The sequence below is a fragment of the Schistocerca nitens genome, chromosome 4 (genome assembly GCF_023898315.1).
Source record: "Schistocerca nitens isolate TAMUIC-IGC-003100 chromosome 4, iqSchNite1.1, whole genome shotgun sequence".
Classification (NCBI taxonomy): domain Eukaryota; kingdom Metazoa; phylum Arthropoda; class Insecta; order Orthoptera; family Acrididae; genus Schistocerca; species Schistocerca nitens.
The window spans coordinates 550,334,285-550,353,308 of NC_064617.1; the positions used below are offsets into that span (position 1 = coordinate 550,334,285).

The window sequence follows — 19,024 nt, forward strand, 5'->3', positions numbered from 1 at the left end:
TCACATTTTCTAGCTTCCTGTCCACGTTCAAACTTCTGACATTCCACGACCCCGACTTTTAGAGTGTAACACTTTGCTTGGTTAGTCCATTTTTCTCTAGTCGCCACTTCCTACCTAGTAGCCCCTCACAGAGATCCTGATGGGAGACTAATCAGGAATCTTTTGCCAATGGAGCGAGCATTGTTGCACTTTGTCAATTACAGGTTACATGTCTTGTGAATACGCGTCATTTGTCCTTGATGCAATAGTTTCCATTGCCTTCTCCATTCGCAAACCGATGATAGTTGCTGATTCTTCCGCCTTTTACTTGTAGTTTCGCACCCAAGTGTAAGAGAATGCTCTGAATCTCTGTCCGTTCCTCCGCCCTGATCAGGTCGATATTGGGACGGTAATGGTTTCTTATACAGGTAGCCTTCGGCCGCCATACTCGTAAGCTCATGACTTTTACTTCAAATGTAAGAAAAGGCTAGGTTCGAATCCGGAGCCCAGGACACTTTGATTACTAGACGCTACCCCCAGACAATCGTTCCAAAGTTGTGCATTATCGGCTTAAAAGAGGAACCCTTAATTGTTGGTGGAAAACAGAATGCATCAATCAGATGCATCCAATATATGTACATTACAGCGGCCGCTGGCGTAACTGACTCACCTTCGTGTTTACCACTGTGTGGGACGTACATTGCTACCTGACTGCCTCCACACGCTCCTTATCATCAAGCGTCAGACAAATACTATATTTTTGAGTGGAGAGACCAGACGCCATTGTTCCACGTTCAATTCCATCTTCTTCGCGGCCCCCGGTGTTTAGCAGGTTGTATTGCTCCTCGGAACGAACACCTAGAGGATATTTGCTTGCATGGTTTACGGGGGGTGCCGTCACAGCCCTCTAAGTCACCTACAAAAAGACATTACAGTTCCGAATCATTCTGCTCGAGGTAACTGTAAGCCGTAATTTGTAGGTAGTGGACACCAGCCGATAATGTTGACAAAATTTCCGTGTTTTACTTCTCACAATAGCAGATGAATTTTCGAAAAGTGTCACTGTGGTTTGCGCCGATTCGGCAGGAAGCTTCTCGTGATGACAGTAATTTTGAGAAATCGCTTGTAGTTACGTTCGAGAAACATTGACAGACAAGGCAATCAGGAGTCGCATCCTCTGGTTCACAGATTGGAGGCACAAAGCACTCTCCTCAAAGCATTTGCTAATTCAGCTTCACTTTTACCTCCATTACGCAGGCGACTGCTCATAGCGATTTACCGTGGTCAAAAGAGCATCGAGAAAGGGTTTTCCGATCACATAAACACTATTCCAATCGTGAGTTGTGTAAAACATTGAGTAGCATTTATTTTCATCTTTCAGTAAATGTCGGATAATTGTTTATACTGAATTAATCTGCATAGCACAATAAATAATTACTCGTAACTGGAGTACTAGTCATTTATACATACTGATATAACTAGGCAATCAAACGATACTATGTAATTATAATATTTAATTTTTAACACGTTATAGTGAAAATAGAGTAAACATTTCGTCTCATGTCTCAGGAAGCTTTAGGTTGTGAAATCTCCCCCTATTTTTCTAGGAGTCTTCAGCGTAAGGTTGTAGTGGAACGTTCTGGTACCAGAAGTCCATCCGCTCTGCGTCTTTGTTGTGAGCGAGGGAGAAGTTGGATTGCATCAGCATGTAGCTGCGGGTCACATTGTTGTACGGCTCCCAGATCACTGGATCCGCCTCCGGGGTTGGATTTCTGCAGAAACACAAAGTTGATGTAAATCAGCGGACGCTTAGGAAGGTGTTAAGCACAGCAGAAAATTTAGGTTCTACACTGTTTCTTAAGTTCTTGACATTGGTTCGGCAAATAGACTAGGGATTTTACGTATGCATTTACGTAGAGGCAGTAAAAAGGACGAAAAAATTAATGCACGTTTGCACTACAAGCTAACAAAAATATTCGTAAACAGGAAACGAAATAATTAACACCTCCTGGTGCAGGTGACGTGTACGTGGCAGAACTGTGATATCAATGTATTTACCGGCTTCTTAACTACTGCATAATCCATCACTTCCGCCGGCCACGGTGGCCGAGCGGTTCTAGGCACTACAATTTGGAACGGCGCGACCGCTGCGGACGCAGGTTCGAATCCTGCCTCCGGCATGGATGTGTGTGATGTCCTTAGGTTAGTTAGGTTTAAGTAGTTCTAAGTTATTGGGGACTGATGACCATAGAAGTTAAGTCCCATAGTGCTCAGAGCCATTTGAACCATTTTCCATCATTTTCGGTACATCCGTTATACGGCAATCTCATGGTGTTTGTTACGCGTTTCAGTCGTCTACTAAGTTCGTGTGATTCCAATAGGTACACCATCGAGGTACATCGTTGTGGTGCAACTCCCGAAAGTGTTATTTCGGAAACAGCCTGTAATGGGTTAGCGTTTACATATTGTATCTGACGCTATCAGAAAGCAAAAGGCGAAGAAATATAGACATCTTAAAATTTAAATAATGGAAATTGTTTTATAACTATTATCCAAATCGCACACATTGTAAAACATTAAATATGATCACTAGTTTCAGCTCACGAAGTAACCATCTTCAGATCACTTATGGTAAAACGTGTGATAGCATATAAAGTATTGAAAACACTTCACCTTCGATGTGGCTCGACCTGTCATATATCTCTGGATGGCAATCTCATAGAGCAAAGTTTTGAACTAATTGGTTTTATCTTCATGGTTTATTCAGTTATTGGAAGCGTTACTCATACGGACATACTCCCAGTTATATAGATGATGCAGGAATTACATTTTAATGATTTTTAATGTACATGATTTAGGCAACTATAGTTTTAAGAAAGCGTTTACAACGAATAGCAGTTTTTAGGAAACAGCCGAAACTGTATTTAATGACCTACTGCAGTCTGATCGGGTAACGACAGTGAATGCAAAATTTGAGAAATAATTGTTTTAATCTGATTACAGAAGAAGAAAGAACTATTCGTAACTGTACATACCCATACTTAGCGAAGTTGGTCCAGTACCGAACCATATTCCTGCGCACCTGATCCTCCTCTGACTCTGGATCCAAGTTACATACAGTATCATCTCTCACAAAGAGCACGAATATATCACCAGCGTGATTCGTCCCTGAAAGAAGAGATAATGTTAAAACAGTAGGTAGTATGTAGTTAATGCTGTGGGAAATTGTTGATCTGGTTCTGAGGTGGTTATGACTTTAGATATTTTAATAAAGAAATGAAATTACCTTGTCATATTTCTGTCTCTGATATTATCTTGCATTATTTTAGTTTGGTAAATAGGAGTGTCTCTAGTCACTACCATTACTACGATTCTTCGTACAGAGTAGTTACTGGTGTCATTGTTGTATCTTTAAAACTAGGGATGGCCAAGATTTCGGCTTATGGACCATGCCTGGGCCTGACTGCCAAAGCGATCAGACTCGCTTCACATTTCCTCCACCACCACATTGTGCTGTCAGAGTATAAGCGGTAGTACGGTCGTACTGCATACGACTTGGTTTTATATTTATTTCTCAAGAACATAGAGGACGAACAAAAGACGTTTTCAGTATTAATTAATTATTTTTGGCTCACTGAAGACATAATATAGTTTTTATCTGCTATAGACTGTCGGCATACGGGCAAACGCAGACAAAATCACATAGTTTTGCACGCAAGTTGCCAAGTAATCGTGACTTATTTAGTTCATAATTCAAAAGAGGTCTTTCACACAAATATGTCGATTGAAATACTGTAGCACGTTTGCAAACTCATTATGGAGATTTGGAAAATCTACCTGAGAAAAGCAATGTAGACATCCTGGACAGTTTAATGCAAAGGTCTTTATAATTGAAACGGGAATCGTCTTGCAGACCAGCCAGTTACATTTTCACATGCATAGGGGTGCTTTCAACGGAAACAGCTCGAGAACAAATGTCATGAAAAACCTTTATAAAACTATCGCTGTAATTATTGCTACGTCACAATGAATTCTTCAGACCTGACGCCTTTTTTAAGTGAGCTTAGGGAACTACATTGCCATTGTCAGAATGTGTCCATTCTACAACGCGATTTTCTTTTTAAACGCATCGCCATCAAATCAAGAAGGAGTTGCCTCGAAATGTCTTACTGTGAGCAGTGTGCAGTCAAGTCTACTTAAGATGCGAGGTCTGCAGTCCATTCCGGATGTTCTAATTTTGACTAAATGTAATCGTTGTCGCAAATATCGATAACCATCAGCTGCATAATGGAATGATGGCAATGAAAATCTGTTCCGGACCTGGTCTTGAACCCGGATTTCCTGCTTATCAATAGCAGACGCCTTAACACCAGGCTATCTGAGCACAACTCACGGCCAGATCCTAACCTCCGCATGTCGTCAACCATTTGTCTACAACCTGTATTCATACGTCCGTTATGTATATTCCCGTACAGGAGAGACATTGTGTTTGAAGTCATTTCCTGGTGTCGGCGGTTAAATACAATTCTGCGGTGCCTGTGTTATTCCGAAATACGATGCGGTGTACCTTCACTGCAATATCGTGTTCTAATTTTTTTTCCTGCACTCCTTTTCCCTTCATAAATTGAACGACATCGAGATTTAAATCGAAAAATAGATCCAGGGATGCCCCTTGTCTTAACCAACGTACTTCGCAGTAATATTTGATGTCACCATACTCTTCCTTCATTCCAAGTTAAAACTGTTGAAACTGAAAATGGAATAATGTTCGCGACTTCAGATAGTTTACTGTTCGTACCGCCAATTCCTTCAAGTGCTCCACGCCTGCAAATTTAGGACAAAGTGCTTGTTAATGTGCAGAAAAATGAGTCCCGTCTGTCGATCTTTCTGAGTTGTTGCTCTTTCATTGTCATCTAAAAGTTTTAATTCTATCTGCAACGTTATAACGTTGCTTCCTAGCAAACAAGCAGTATCCATCACTTATGCAAATTGAGAATTCTAGTCCCTCCCTTCTGTGATTCCCATTCGTTTTAAGAGATTGTGACGACAGATCGCTAGATTGCCTCTTCTTGTGCAAACAGCAAATGGACCTATGAACGTCTTCGACACGAACAAATAGCGTGGAGTAAATAGCACAGACACCACGATTCTACCGAGCTCAGAGAGTTGTTTCGACCGCAAAATGCCTCACCGCAGTGCTAAATGAAATGTATTACCGACAAGGACCGAGCAAAGTCCAGTGACAGGAGGGCCATGGCGCGCACACAGCCCGCACAGTCTGCACACGTGAAGTTCGGCTCGCCATGGATGGCCCTGCTTTAAACCAGGACAGCACACACTTGTGTTCACAATCGCGGTTAATACCAAAGAACAGTTTTTCGATGGCAACAGGTCTTGAGTTCTCCCATTTGAGGGCGAATTACTAGTCTGAGTGTTTTTAGGAAATACATAAGGAAGATGCACTTCAATTACATTTGAATACATTATGGGAGTGAACAGTGATCAATGTGTTACGAATATTTACTATCAAAAACAGTCTTGATCACAATTTATTTATTACGGTGACCGGTTTCGACCACTCCTGTGATCATCTTCAGACCAATAAGTAAGAACCTCCGTCTGCTGGAGAATCACTACCACACACAGCAGGAGGAGGTTCTTACTCACCGGTCTGAAGATGATCACAGTAGTGATCAAAACCGGTCACCGTAATAAATAACTTGCGATCAAGACTGTTTTTGATAGTAAAGATGCACTTTGTTTTGAATTCACAAATTATTGTTTTATATCTCTATGTGACCATGGTGTAACTCTGGAATTCTCTTCTCTTTTATGGATGAAAATACATCAAGCGTCATCTACATCGTAACAGACATAATAAAGTATTGTGTGTCATTCTGGGTGACCACAGTTTGATAATTTATATTGCTATGACAGGTAATAAACAAATAATTGTAATCCCTCTAACAAGGAGATAAGACCCATTCTGCTAATTACATAACTGCAGAAACCATTCCATAACGTAACTGAGCTTGCTGAAATATAGAAATCATTCTAGACTGAATTTCTCTTCCAGCTTATCTGCACTATTTTGTTGAAACACCAAGATGGACGAGGAAAAAGCTGTTGAAATCCCACAAAGGATTTTCATAAATTCATACGGATTCCTTCGCCCGCTCAGAAAATGACGGTCTTACTTTAATATAAAATTTTTAAGTTTTTATTATTAATTTATTCTTCTCCACTCATATTGATAATCACTTTACAATAATATTTCCCATCTAAGGTCTTCATACTCCTTACACTTTCCTTTTAATGAGGGCATTCATCACGAAGAAATAATAGTAAACACTATATAGAACACATAAGGCTCTCGTGAAGTTACTACGGGAGACACTATATTGTTGTATAGTGACAGTAATGACACAAAGCAAGATTAAAGCCACCCATTTGAGGGAGCTGCCAGTTCTTCAGAATCATGAAAGACGACGCACAGATGAATGACGTGGAATACGGATTTCGTTTATGGACGCTCTTCAGAATCTTGTGTTCGCTGTTCATGAAAGCACCTGCTTGGCAGTCGATAATTTTCACTGGAGTGGCTGTATCTGAAGCCATTCTTATCAGTCCATCAGACACTCAGTACGTAATTTATTTGTTCCTTTTATAGCTTTGAGTATTGTCTTGAGTTATTCAACATCTATGAGTAACATTTCACTTGCGTCCACTAGAAGGAGCATTAGTACACTAGTATGGCCCTTGTTTACACACATGTTATTACTTGTTGTGGTTTTATGACACTTTCCACATTCTTGAGAGTCTCTGCTATGGATCTATGGAACAACAGAATATCTAATGTAATTTTATCTAATCTACATATTTACAAAGTGAATGACGAGCAAACAAGAACATCAAGTGTGAAAAACGAAGTGGTAAGCAGAGACTCACAACAAGAAAAAACATTTTGGACGGCAAGAACAGTATCTGCAACAAGTAGGATTGAAACAACAGCAGTAAGCATGAGAAGAAGAACACCGGCATCAGCTGATGGAACAGTTTCGTGATCAACAGCATTCGGAATTTCCAGAGTTTCCATAGCCCCTATATCTATAAATGTTATAAACGTAGGTTTGCGTTTCTTCAACGCATCTTCTTAGACAAGTCGTAGGCTCAGTATTGCCTCACGCGCTGTAACACTTCCGCAGAACCTAAACTAATCTCCGCTGAGGTCGTGTTAAAGATCTACAAAAACTACGATATAGACGACCTACGACGACAGCAGCAAGTCCAGCGAACTCCAGTGCTGTGTTAACAACAATTCACTCGCTCTCCGCATAAGTCTGTGAGACTGTGTTCCCGTGAAACAATGGTGAGTCACTCAAGTGATCAACGCTTTCTGAAGCGTGCGCAGTGTAAGTGCTGCATGTTAAATCTGCTATACGCAATTAACGACTCTGACACAGATCGTAGAAACGAGTACTGCGAGTGATTTAATGGTAAGGTGTGTATCAATGAAGTGTTTGCAGAGATGATTGTGTGGGACGCAATTTAAACTCTATGGTACAATAAACCGCCAAAATTCCGTCTACTGAACCGCCTCAAATCTGCACGTAAATGTGGAGAAAGTCGTGAAGTAACTTGGAGGGAACGTGTGGTGTGAGTTATATTATCGGGGTTCGATTTGGCTGTTCTTTGATGACACAGGTATGGGTGAGGTGTACCTAAAGAAGCTAGAGAGATGAATTTTATCTGCCATCTGTGAGATGTATGGGGACGAAAGGTTTTACTGTCAACAAGAGGACGCCCCACCACACTGCCACAATCGTTTCACGGAGTACCTCTACGAAAATATACCGCGTGATGTAGAGGATGAATAGGTGCCGTCAGATTCAATTATATTCTCCAAATTAAGGTCTCTGAACTTTTATCTTTGAGGAGTACCAAAGGATTTTTTTTAGACAAAAACCACGCACATTGGATTAGCCTCCAGAATGCATCTAACATTCCTGAGCAGGTATCCAGCTGAACAAACTGCAGTCGGTAGCCGGTACAGCAGTTCAGCAGGATCGCCTGTTTGTGGGTATTAATGGTGGCCACTTCGAACACCTGCACTGCTTTCGATAATTTGAACTTTAGGCTGCATTTTCAACCACAATGAGACGTCAATTAATCAATTATTATCGGAGTTATGGGCAATTAAACAGTTTATGTATTTTTAGGTCCCTCTATAGTCTTTCAATTTATTCATCATCTGTGGAGATAGTTGGCATATAAACCTTTACTACTGTAACAGGTGTCGGATTAGTGTCTATATTGTTTACGATAATGCTTTCACCACGGTTTTCTTAGCAGCTTACCCGCATTCCTATTTTCTTAGAGACCTAGTCCTGTATTATCCCTATTTGATTTTGTATTTATAACAACGTACTGACCTAGCAGAAGTCATGATATTCTTGCCACCGTCACTAATACTCACTATATCTATCCTTACCCTATTCGATTCCCTCTTTATATTCTGTAACTCACCTTCTCGAACAAGGGATTAAATATTCCACACTGTGGCCGACATAATGCAAGCTTTGTTTTACCTGATGACTAAATATTCCTGAGTATTCCTTGGACTGTGATCCTACTAGTGGCACTATTTTACTCACGGAGTATTTTGCTCATGAGGATGTCATCATCATTAAGCCGAACAGTAGCGTTGCATGCTCTCGGGAAGAAATAACGATTATAATTTCCCCTTGCTTTCAGTCGTTCGCAGTACTAACACAACAAGGGCAATACCATATCAGTCAATAATGCCGTTTGTTGCCTCTGCCACTACTGAAAAGCCTGCGTCCCTCTTCGCACTTACCTCTCCACAGTTAAACCAACTGAAGAGAAGAAGTCTGTAAATGAATCCGCGATCATTTTATGGCACTTTATTTTTAAAGGTCCGTCTAGGTCACATAAAATCACAAGTACCGGTTTCGGCCGTTGCCATCTTCAGATCCGTTTCAAACAGTAGAAACGCTGTCTTGTAACAGCACAAGTTGTATTAACTGAAGCGGTTTCTTAAAAAGTTAGTGATAAGTTAGAAAAACAAAAAAGCACTAAAATAATTAACGGCCATATGTACCATAACAGTATTATGGTGTAGTTATCAACGTCAATCTATATGTCTAGGTGTATAGTAAGTGTTGGTAATGGGATGGATGCCTGCTGTATTTATACAAATAACTGAGGCCAGTAGAGGGCACTAATTCTAAGATAAATGAGTAACAAGTATTGTAAATTGAATGGTTAAAATACGATGTATACAGTCCTTAAACAAAATTATTTCATATACCAAAAAGTGTTGCGTAAGGTGCCAAAAAGACAGTTATTGAACCTACTAGAAGAATTTGAAATTTATGTACGAAGTAAACAGCAACAGGTATTACTGCTGAATGAATAGAATGAGATTAAGTTGGATGTTTATTTTGACGTATTGGGAGCAGCGTCGCGCGCCGCAGCAGCTCTTCCTGTGGTAGAGTGCGCCGTCCACCAACGGAAGGAGACTGGGCTTCTTCCGCAAGCTCCGCCGCAGGAAAACAAAAACTTCTTTCAGAGAAGCCACAAGGCGGCGCCACTGAGATTCTACTCCGAACGTCTCATCGACTATCGAGATTTCAATTAATAGTCACTGTCCTGTTAATTATCTCACACTTACCCTTATGCTTGCTTCGTTTGTCATACTAAAAGTTTTGGGTTTATAGGTGTGATGTTTACTTTTAAATTTTTTAATCAGACTTTTATACAACTATGTGTTATTTATTTTGCCGGACTAGGAGGTCCGTATTATTATTCCTTACACTTTTTATGCGGATATTTAGTATGCATTTTATTTCCACATATTGCATGTCAGTTCATGTTTTATTGTGAGACGCTTTCCTTTCGCCGCAGTCATAGACTGTGCAGCTGGTCCCGGCGGTGGTTCGAGTCCTCCGTCGGGCATGCGTGTGTGTGTTTGTCCTTAGGATAATTTAAGTAGTGTGTAAGCTTATGGACTGATGAAAAAAATGTTCAAATGTGTGTGACATCTTATGGGGCTTAAATGCTAAGGTCATCAGTCCCTAAGCTTACACACCACTTAACCTAAATTATCCTAAGGACACACAACCACACCCATGACCGAGGGAGGACTCGAACCTCTGCCGGGACCAGCCGCACAGTCCATGACTGCAGTGCCCTAGACCGCTCGGCTAATCCTGCGCGACTAGGGACTGATGACCTTAGCAGTTAAGTCAAATAGGATTTCACACACATTTGAACAATTTTTTTCCTTTCGCCATATGAAATAATTTTAATAAATGACTATTCTTACTGCCTTTCAACTGTTGAATTTACAATTCTGGTTACTCATGTACCCTCACATGAGTGGCCTCTACTGGCCACAGTTATCTGTATAAACACAGGACGCACCCAGGCCATTAGCAGCACTAATTATGCACCTAGTTATATAGATTGACTTTGGTACTTACATCAGAATATTTTTATGATATGTATGGCTGGTAATCATGTTAGTGTCTTCTATTTTTCTTATGTATCACTAGACTTGTTGCACAAATTGTTTCATCTAAATGAAATTAGGTTGTTGCACGAATGTTTTTCTATTTTTACCAGATATGAAGATCGTAATAGCCGAAACCGATATTGTGCAGTTTATGTAATCGAGATGGAATTTCACAAATAAAATACCCGTTGATACCAGTCTGTTGTGGTTGTTATGTTTATCGAAACACCACACCTAGGCCATGTTTATTGTTAATGGGGGACTTGTCGAGTATGTGGTGACCATCATGGAGGAGCACAGTGTTTTGCCCCTGTATTACTCCTACGGAACCATGACAATGAGCTGGTTTTATCAATGTAGCCTGAAAGCAATATGTTAGAAACGCGTTTGAATCAAAATTTACTCGCCAAGTTATGATTCACACGCGTGATACGAAGACTATATTGCCCATAGCTTCGTTTGCTAATGCAGTCTTATCTTTGGTTGTGCAATATACCTACAAGCAATACTTCGAGCACCGAGCTTTGCCAGCCGATCAGGTAGCCAAGTGGTTAAATTGGAGTTCGCATGGCCATCGTGTGTTGGGGCAGATCACTTACTCGTTCTTGTTTGCGCGCTTCATTTGCAGCTGGAGACGGTGTTTACATCGCGCTGCTTGAGGGCGGCTTAGCAAAAGTTCACGTACATTGTCTTGTGAATAATTTTACTCAGCTGCGGTTTTATGGAATTTTTGTGAGACTGTTGCATACTTGCACTTCACTGGTGTGGTTACATCTTACACGGTTTTCCAGTGCACTTGAGGATCCAGGTGTGTTTGGATCGAGAATTTTTCCGACTGTGCAAGGATCAATATCTATCTTTCAGTAAGTCATCAGAGCATATAGGTAGAATTAAACGTTGCTTTCCCAATCATTTTATAGTATTACGGGGATATGAAAGTATATTGGGATCTTGTCTGTTTTTGTGAACGTGTGGTATTTGCGCAAACACTTTGGCCCATTGTGGACATTTGTATCTATGGTCCAAGAATTTTCATGATTTTAATAATAATTTAAATTAGTCTTAAATGTCCTATGCATTATTTTCTCCTGAGATCATTCTCAAATTTTGAGAACTATTGGAGTCAGTGACATATGTTCGATTAGCCCTTGTTCTGTAAACGATCTGCCTTCAGAAAAATCCGGGCTAATATTAACTGCTCTCAGAAGATAAAATGTACAGTCGTGGACAAAACGAGCGAGACCCCTCGCCTTTTCGTTATGCTGATCCGCACGGCTTTAAAGTCTGCTACACAGCATAACAGGCAAGGCGACGAAGTGCTACCAACATACTATGCGCAGGCGTGAAATTGACAAACTATCTGAACTTTTTTAGACTGTATTCCATAATTTGTAAGACTATATTAATGCTGATTAGTGTGTTAAATACAACACGTAAATATAAGACAGAACTGAAAGAACAAACGCTAATTGGTGTGAACTGGACAAATAAAAATGAATTTCAACTTATCGAGATGACTTAACTGTTTCAGTAAGACAAAGAACCCCAGATCGTTACGAAGTAGCAAAATATTATCCGCATTCGGCCGCGAAACGGTCTGTGTCAACGTTCAGACCAGTCATACTGGATTACCGTTGCTGACCTACCATGAAAGTGTGCAAATTTAGCAATGCGTGAAGATTCATAACGAAATTCAGTTAAAAATCATTCAGTGCCACGCTTAAGTCAATTCCATTATTGACAGAAGCGGAAAAAGTAGGCAGTAACATGTATGAAATTCTACAAGAGTGTCATATTGACATGCACAGGGCGCCAGTACAGAATAAAGGTAGCGATAAAACGTATTGGGTGCGCGAGAATTTCTTAAAATTGCTTTACTGATATTCTACCTGCCTCCATAGAGATTAGAACCGAAAACAAACCAGACCTTCCTTTCACTATGCTAGCAGACAACCTAGGCAAACAGCCCTCTATTATTACCCCAGACATGAACAAGCAGGCAATTTCGAAATGAAAATCTGCAGTTTCTGTTGCATAGAGCTTTCTGGACTCAAAAACATGAATTTTCTTCCTTTATGTCACCGCTTATGTGACAATCATTCGGGATGATTATCGAAATAACAAATTACTGTTATTAGAGAGTAAATTTTGTAGGATAATTCTGCACCACCCCAGGAAATAAACGGCTACATAGCTGCCAAACGTATTCTGCATTGTTTCGAATTCTCCACTAGACTCGCCACAGCCAGAAAACGTTCATTAGCAGAAGTGTTTCTTAAGCTAGCTAGCAATGAGAATGTTCGTACTTCTAAAACGCGGTGGCATTAATACTGGGATGTGAATTACCACGTGTATAGGCAAATACATTCTATTTGCATTCCTGTAAACGTGATTTGGATCGAAAACGTACCTACGACTAATATGCTTATGTATCGACAGCAACTAAAACATTTCGAATAAAGAGTAGCGGGTGTTATTTATGCGGCCCTCATCTTCAGTGTTTTCGTTGTTAGGATTTCGTCACCTAAACCGGTAAAAACGGAACCCTACTAGTCTCACTTTCTTGACCGTCTATCGGTCTACCCAACCCTTAAAACCCGTTTACCTCCAGAACGGGTGGACATAATAAGCGGAAATGTATCGCACTTCTTGCTGTAACCGGTCCCATGCTGGTGTAAAAAAGTGAGCTTCTATGTCAACGCAATCAAAAGATACGACGGTTTATGTAAAGAAAATTTACGCGAAAGGTCAAAAAATGGCTTCAAGAACTATGCGACCTAACTGCTTAGGTCATCAGCCCCTAGACCTAGAACTACTTAAACCTAGCTAGCCTAAGGGCATCACAGACATCTATGCCCGAGGTAGAATTCCAACCTGCGACTGAAGCAGCCGTGCGGTTCGTCACTGAAGCGCCTGGAACCGCTCGGCCACCGCAACGCGGCGAAACCCTACTCACCTCATGTATAATGATAATATATACTGTCTAGTGAGGATAAACTGTATTCGCCAGCAACTCAGATCGTTTGCTCACGGAACTTTTACGAAGCTACATTCAAACTTTGTCGAAGTCGTCTGCAATATCCATTACAAACACCCTAGGAACTTCGTATGCGATATCCACTTCTGAAGACGCTGGCAGATACTGCAGTACTATAACAAGTAGGTGGGAATTTATTGTTATTGGTCCACGCATGACACTTTATTTCAATATCAATTTAACGCGCCTAGGTGTTTGTATATGCCTGAAACTATTGAACAAAAAGTAAATAAACAACAAACGAGCCGGCCGCGGTGGTCTCGCGGTTCTAGGCGCGCAGTCCGGAACCGTGCGACTGCTACGGTCGCTGGTTCGAATCCTGCCTGGGGCATGGATGTGTGTGATGTCCTTAGGTTAGTTAGGTTTAAGTAGTTCTAAGTTCTAGGGGACTTATGACCACAGCAGTTGAGTCCCATAGTGCTCAGAGGCATTTGAACCATTTTGAAACAGCAAACAACTTCGATGTTTAAATCAAATGAAAGTCACATGTCGTAATTATAATTTCGTCGTTACATCTACATGACTACATCAACAGGATTTCTTGGCAATCCGGACTTACGTGCCTGGCAGAAGGTTAGGGTTATTTCTCTACCGTCCCACTCATTAACAGTGTGCGGGAAAAAGGACCACTTAAATCTTTTCTTGCGAGCCTTGAATTACATTATTACTATGGTTTCTTCCTGTGTTCCCGAGGAAATACCCCGATCTTGCTGAAACTTCGCTCAGTGAAAGCGGGGACAAAATAAGCGAACACGTGTCTCGGCTTATCTGCTTACACTCTACCGCTTCTGAGAAAACGACGGTCAAAGTTTTCAATGCGCTGTTACTATAGTGTAGACACCTCTTAGCGGGTAAGCATTCAACTGGAGCGGTGGCTCTGCGGCTACCATAGCGATTTCTGAACTTTGCGCTGCGAGTTCGAAACCCGGTTTTTCCTTTTTTTTTCCCTCACTCTCTGAATTATCTACGAATGTTTATTCCAATTTATGTTGAAACACTGTTGTCGTTATTCGTCAGTTAATTTACTGTGTAAAGAAATAAGTTAAAAAGGGAACACACAGTGCGTAGTGGGGCGATCACTCTGTTGTAGAAATAATTCAGAAGCCAAGATCGCTTAAATATTGTTTACTGGATAACCGGTTTCAACACACTAAAGGTGCCATCATCGGATCTGAATGTAGATTAACATTTATAAAATATTTGGTTATAACGATACATGAGGCAGCCCAGATGATGTTAGATCAGCTTGTCTCATTCGTTTATTACTTTTTAATTCATTAATTACACATAAAGTTAATTGGCGAATAATGACAACATTATTTCAACATAACTTAGAAAAAAACATTCGTAGATAATTCTGATAGAGAGGCAGGAAAATAAAATAATTAAAAAACCCAATATGGTATCGAACACGGGAATCAGTGTTAAGAAGGAACGACGGTAGCCACCGCTTCAATTGCGTTCTCGGCTGCAGAAGGTATCTACACTAGAGCAACAGCGCGTTGATAACTTTGACCGTCGTTTTCTCGGAAACGGTCGAGTGTCTGCAGATAAGCCGAAACACATGTTCGCTTATTTTGTCCTCTCCTTCACTGAGCAAAGTTTCGGGACAATCAGCCTATGACATTTGGCGAGTTCCCCTCGCTCGTCGAGTCACTTCTTACGCCCGGCGAGAATTATGTATGCCTCCGAGTAAACTGCGCCACCTGGAAACACGGCGAGCGGGGATAAACACGTTTTCCTTCTTATAAGGCAACCTTCTACAGATAATATTCACGAAGTGTTCTTCAGGTTGCCTCAGATATTTCAGAAATGTTTCTTGCCTCAGGCCTGCCGCATATGCAAAACGTAAACATTTCATTTCATGTAATATTTATCAGGATAAGACATGACAAGAGTGGACCAGTCACTTCTGAGAAAAATTAGAGATTCTAAGTTGCTCCACTATGTAATGACACGGGCACGGGCTTGCGATCTGTCTTTTATGCCATCGATTTCCGTGTTACACATACTTGGCCACTGCGTTGCGGCTGCCATCTTGGAGGAGGCAGTCTGTTTCCTGCCAGCGCTGTTTCCGCAGCCAATATTAACCGCGACGAATCATTCAGTCAACGCTAAATGGCCCATCTGGCTGAGGCAGACAAGGGCGCTATAATACTCCATGCAGAGGGATCTTCAAATGCCGACATAGCGAGAACTATGGGTCTTCACAAGTCGACGGTAGCCAGGTGGATCAGACGAAAGGAAGAGAGTGGTAACTTGAATGGGAGGCCTCATGGCCGTCGCCGCAAAACAACGCAAGCTCAGGATCAGCAGATACGCCGTTTCAGTGAGAACCACCCATTTGTCAACGCACGACAAATCAGCAAATTCATGAAGCTTGGAATGAGTTACTTGAATCTCCTAGTTCTGTGGCTCGAGTTGTGGGCTCAATGCCCAACAGACTTCCAGCTGTTGTGGAAGCCAAAGGAGGCTATACGCGATTTTTTTTTACAGACTTATGTTTTATATAATTTCAAGGAAACACAATAAGTGGAATGGGGACAAACAAATTAATTCACAGCAAGATATGTAATATTTAATTTGATAAGAGAAGAAATACTCACCTTATATATTCATTCAGTCTCTATAAAATACGTGACACACGTGTGTATGCAAGAAGGGTACAAAACAGTTCAGCACAAAATAAAAATGTTGAGGAGAAGCTCCCCGATGAAGACGTAATTGCAGAACAAAGGTTGGGCTAGAAGGAGAGGTAAGGAGGCCCGAAAAAGCAGAACAAAATCAAATACCCAATAGACTTTGAGTAGTTGTCGCAGCAAAGGGCGGTTGGTATATGCGATTCGGAGCAACTGTACAAGAATAGTTTTATTTACTGATTTTTGAGGCTTTATTTTGTGACGGCTAAACAGAGCTGCATCATGAGACCCGCTATTTTTCCACATGTGGCTAAACATCAGAGCTGAAAAAATTTTGAGAGGTACCGAAGTTCTCTGGAAGAGTAAAGTGTTTTAGACAAGAAGATGATTTTTAGTTCATTTCATTTTAACCATTCACACTATGCTTCGACATTCTAATCTTTGATTTCATTTTATTATTACGTATCTTTCCTTCAGTGAAAGTCAACGGTAGTAAGTTTCAAGATATGAAGAATAACTGGAAGTTTTTAATTTGTGGAATAGCGTATTTAACAGTTCATATTTTCAACAAATCTGTAGTTATAGGACATATTAAGAAGCAAGTAAAAATGGCACTGTGGAAAGATCAGGTTGGCCTCTAAAGGATAACGACGGTAAAATAGCAAATACTAAACAATGGGTAACAACTATTGTTGATGGTGAGTAGCCGTTATCGATATGTCACTTTTCCGTAATTGTATTTCTGAAGTTTATCGTCAATCCTAGGACTGACATCGATACTCTGTTTTACGTAAAGAATACAACCTTCAAAATTTATTTAGCAGCGCAGAATATTAAATCACAGTTTATAGATCCGGAACCTAATCCAACTGCCTTTAATTTTATTCTCACGGATGACTTTGGGACAGTAAATAACAAGAGAAATAACAAAACTCTCAGAATCAATATATAGAATTCAAGTGTCCAGTGGATTCAAAAGTTTGCTATAATAGCGATTAATTGCTTTTACAGACTCCTTCATGCCTACATTTTCTATCAGACAACGTTTGAAACTAGGACTAAGAAGGTAAACAATTTTTCCACAAATTGTCAAATTGGAAGTCGGAGAGACAGTTACACAAATTACGATGACAACAAACGTTTTTCAAGTAAACTGATCACAGAAGGAATCCAACGCATTTATTGTGAGTTACATGCACAGTATGTAAACTGGCAACGCCACCAACACACAATACCACTAACAAGGGAACATCCCCATCGCACCGCCCTCAGATTTAGTTATAAGTTGATACAGGGGATAGGCCTTGAAAAACTGAACACAGATCAATCGAGAAAACAGGAAGAAGTTGTGTGGAAGTATGAAAAAAATAAGCAAAATATACAAACTGAGTAGTCCATGCGCAAGATAGGCAACATCAAGGATAGGGTGAGCTCAGGGGCGCCGTGATCCCGTGGTTAGCGCACGCAGCTGCGGAACGAGAGGTCCTTCCGTCAAATTTTCCCAGGAGTGAAAAGTTTAATTTTTATTTTCAGACAATTATTATCTGTCCGTCCGTCTGTCCGATGCGAGGTAACCGCGCCGTAGTATGATGACGCTACACCTAAAAAACATCGAAAGACATGACGTCAGTCGACTATAGCGCACGGAAGAGAGAGTATTCCTGCTAATGAGGCTCCCTGGCTGGCAGTTAACTGTTCGCTACTTTGGACGAGAGTGCATTAAATACGTGCGATGCATTGCGTGGGCAATATGAATCCAGCAAATATAGCTCGTGACTCCAATAACAATGTCAATGAATATTTTCCGAACTGTAAGGCATCGGAAAGTTCCTTAAGGGATCGAACGATTGTCGAACATTTGTATGATTATTTCCTACATTTGTTGAATAACAGTACGTGTGGTGATGATTGTCTGAAAATAAAAAAAAATCAAACAACTAACCCGAGGGAAGCCTTAAACCAACGACCTCTCGTTCTGCAGCTCCTCACGCTAACCACGCGACCACTGCGCTCCCGTGCTCAAGCTATCCTTGATGTTGCTTATCATGCACACGGACTACTCACTTTGTTTGGTTTGAATATTTTTTTCATAGGTCCACACAACTTCTTCCTGTTTTTCGAATGATCTGTGTTCAGTTTTCAAGGCCTATCCACTGTGTCAACTTATAACTAAATCTGAGGAGGGTGCGATGGGAAGGTTCCCTTGTTAGCTATGAAACAACTGTAGCAAAACGGAGCATCCTCGTTATCCATGTGATGGATAAGACGACTAATTCGCAACATAAATGTCAATGTAAGCATCAGTTTCTGTTGGAACGTGCTTCCCGGACCAAATAACATACATTTCCTACGTCTTCAATGCGAATCATGTAGCAAATGTAATTTAAAGGACATAAAAATATCGAGTGAATTTACTAAAATAATTATGAACCACTTGAATTTGCATTCAACAGGCAATGTTCAGAAGTCTGGTGTAGGAGTACTGCAAAGGTTCCCTTGTTAGCTATGAAACAACTGTAGCAAAACGGAGCATCCTCGTTATCCATGTGATGGATAAGACGACTAATTCGCAACATAAATGTCAATGTAAGCATCAGTTTCTGTTGGAACGTGCTTCCCGGACCAAATAACATACATTTCCTACGTCTTCAATGCGAATCATGTAGCAAATGTAATTTAAAGGACATAAAAATATCGAGTGAATTTACTAAAATAATTATGAACCACTTGAATTTGCATTCAACAGGCAATGTTCAGAAGTCTGGTGTAGGAGTACTGCATGCTCTAATTCGAAACAACAAAAATCAACAGAGTAACTATTATTGAACGTCA

The 19,024-nt window shown here is 40.7% G+C and overlaps 1 protein-coding gene across 1 annotated transcript in view; it reads right to left on the bottom strand.

Moving 5' to 3' along the window:
• Positions 1 to 1,320: 1,320 nt before the first annotated feature.
• LOC126252906 (pyrethroid hydrolase Ces2e-like) overlaps positions 1,321 to 19,024 on the bottom strand; it is a 128,676-nt gene continuing 110,972 nt past the window's right edge. The window contains exons 9-10 of the mRNA XM_049953881.1: positions 3,015 to 3,147; positions 1,321 to 1,751 (exon numbers count right to left, since the gene is read on the bottom strand). Of these exons, the coding sequence (XP_049809838.1) occupies positions 1,583 to 1,751; positions 3,015 to 3,147 (302 nt within the window). The 3' untranslated portion in view covers positions 1,321 to 1,582. The remainder of the gene's footprint in view (positions 1,752 to 3,014; positions 3,148 to 19,024) is intronic.